Raw genomic sequence first — 2189 nt, 5'->3', positions numbered from 1 at the left:
CACAACAAAGGTCATCTCAGGACACTTTACAAAGTAAGATCTAGACCTTACTGTTATCAATATTATTACATAGGGAAAACCCAACAAATCCCCCGTGAGCAAGCACTTGGTGACAGTGGGGAGGAAAAACTCCCTTTAATGGAAGAAGCCTCCGACAGACCCCAGCTCTTGTTGGGCGGCTTTCTGCCTCGACTGGTTAGGGTGAGTGGATAAAGGAGAGACAAAAAATATAAAAAGTAACTAAAAAAAAGTAATGTTGAACTCACTGTGAGTGGATCTAGTTGCACATTGTAGTTACATGTTTCATTACATCCAAGAATATTATGAAGTGCATGTGCCACAGCATACACTCCTTTATAGATATTGTTAAATAGAGGCATTAGTGACATATCAGTGTAGCTGTTTTTCACTCCAGTCAGATCTTCATGTCCAGAACATTCTCTCTGATTCTCTGCTGATGAGTTTGACCGTTTGAACTTACAGTTAAATAAATTCTCCCACAACTCTGTAAACAATTCATTACTGGATGAATTGAGTGTCTTCACATCTAATATGAACTCTTTCATGCCACTGACATGTGCTTTGGGGATGGACAGGCCTATGGCACCATCCAGAATGTGATGTGTATCCATTTCTGCAGTTTGGGAATCAAAGATCCATCCTTCACTTCCAACCCACTGATACCCAGTCAAGTTGTGATGAGACAATGCATTTATTAGCACAGTCATATCCATGGCTGAGACAAATGCTACAATCACCTTTGAGGTAGAAGCCTTGATAATGTCAATTATATATTTTGTTTTATTTGATGAATCAGTTCTAAAGAAAGACACAGAATACTCCAGACAGATGCCCAGCTGCTGTGCACTTTCTGTGAATGTAGCCATGCCATTATTGCCATAATCATTATTGCTTCTAATAGCTCCAACCCAAGTCCAACCAAAGTGCTTGACCAACTGGGCCACAGCTATGCTCCGATAGTGGGCACTGGGTATTGTTCTGAGGAAGGATGGGTATTTGGTTTTGTCACTGAGACAAGCACAGGTGGCAAAAGGGCTGATCTATAAAAAAAAAAGAAGAAATGACCTCCCAAGGTCAAGATGTAAAATATAGGACATTCACACACTCACATTTGCTCTGAGCACATAAATGAATGAATAAATAAACAAACAGATATAATCACGTTTACTAATCTTACCCACCAATGGAATATGAAAGGATGCAATGACATTAGCTACAGCCATGCATAAGGAAGATGTCCCTCCTATAATGGCCTGCACTTGTGCAGGTTTGGTACATGGTGCTTCAGTGAATTCAGACACAACTTCATTACCATTAGCCAAGGCCAGTGCAACCTTCACACTTCTGGTAATAGAGTCACAATTATCATACATCTTATAGCCCAGAGAGATGCCAGGTAGTAGGTCTGTGTTGTTATTAATTTCCTCAATGGCAAAAATCATAGCCTGGGCAAACTGGAACCCTCTGAAGCTCAAACTTGATGCAGATAGGTTGAAGTAGTTGTAGTGGTAGTAGTAACAATTGAATAGTAAATTAAACCATGTGATATTAATACCACTGTGTATTTTTATTTTTTCAATTATAAAAAATGTCATTTTAGATTTAACCAGAAGTTTGATAAATTTTTTTAATCTCTCTGCATCTGTAACCACTTGTTATTGATATTTTTTCTTTATATAAATAGTTTTTATACTGTAATTTACCTGGTGCATTCCAGTAGCAGTGGTTTGTTCATGTAGGTATCCTGTCTGACTTTCCAGCTGCTGTGGAAAGAGAAGATTCCCCCCAATATAATGTGTCCATCCTTATATATTTGTGGGTTCTCGGGATCCCCTCTCTGCCAGCACACCAGCTCCTCAGCCTGAAAGAAAGACACCACCAACAACAGTTGTAAAACTGCACATCCCCACTGTTGCCACCTCTGTGTGGACGTCATACTGTCTGAGAAAACTAAGCCACTGGGTGGCATCATGTATATTAATGTAAATCAAAAGATTGCAGTTGTATTTATAGATATTGGATTAGCATAAAAAAGTAAAAATAGAGCATTAGTGTTTCATCTCTCTCAACTTACAAGGTGTGGGGAGAAGAGGGAGGTGCCCAAACTAGAAAAAAAAAGTTTGTAAAGGCTGAAGCATATTTTAAATACATTTAATATAGCCATTCAC

General features: G+C 38.8%; 1 protein-coding gene across 1 annotated transcript in view; it reads right to left on the bottom strand.

Annotated features, from left to right (window-relative positions):
• The window catches only part of LOC109952631 (extracellular calcium-sensing receptor-like), a gene marked incomplete at its 3' end in the record, with an annotated part of 3789 nt that extends 2299 nt beyond the window's left edge, over positions 1–1490 (bottom strand). Inside the window, exons 1-2 of the mRNA XM_020587807.1 lie at positions 1203–1490; positions 267–1061 (exon numbers count right to left, since the gene is read on the bottom strand). Of these exons, the coding sequence (XP_020443463.1) occupies positions 267–1061; positions 1203–1463 (1056 nt within the window). The remainder of the gene's footprint in view (positions 1–266; positions 1062–1202) is intronic.
• Between the last annotated feature and the right edge of the window lie 699 nt (positions 1491–2189).

This window comes from Monopterus albus, unplaced genomic scaffold, assembly GCF_001952655.1.
Source record: "Monopterus albus unplaced genomic scaffold, M_albus_1.0 scaffold480.1, whole genome shotgun sequence".
Classification (NCBI taxonomy): Eukaryota; Metazoa; Chordata; class Actinopteri; order Synbranchiformes; family Synbranchidae; genus Monopterus; species Monopterus albus.
This window is presented reverse-complemented; position numbering and strand designations above follow the sequence as displayed.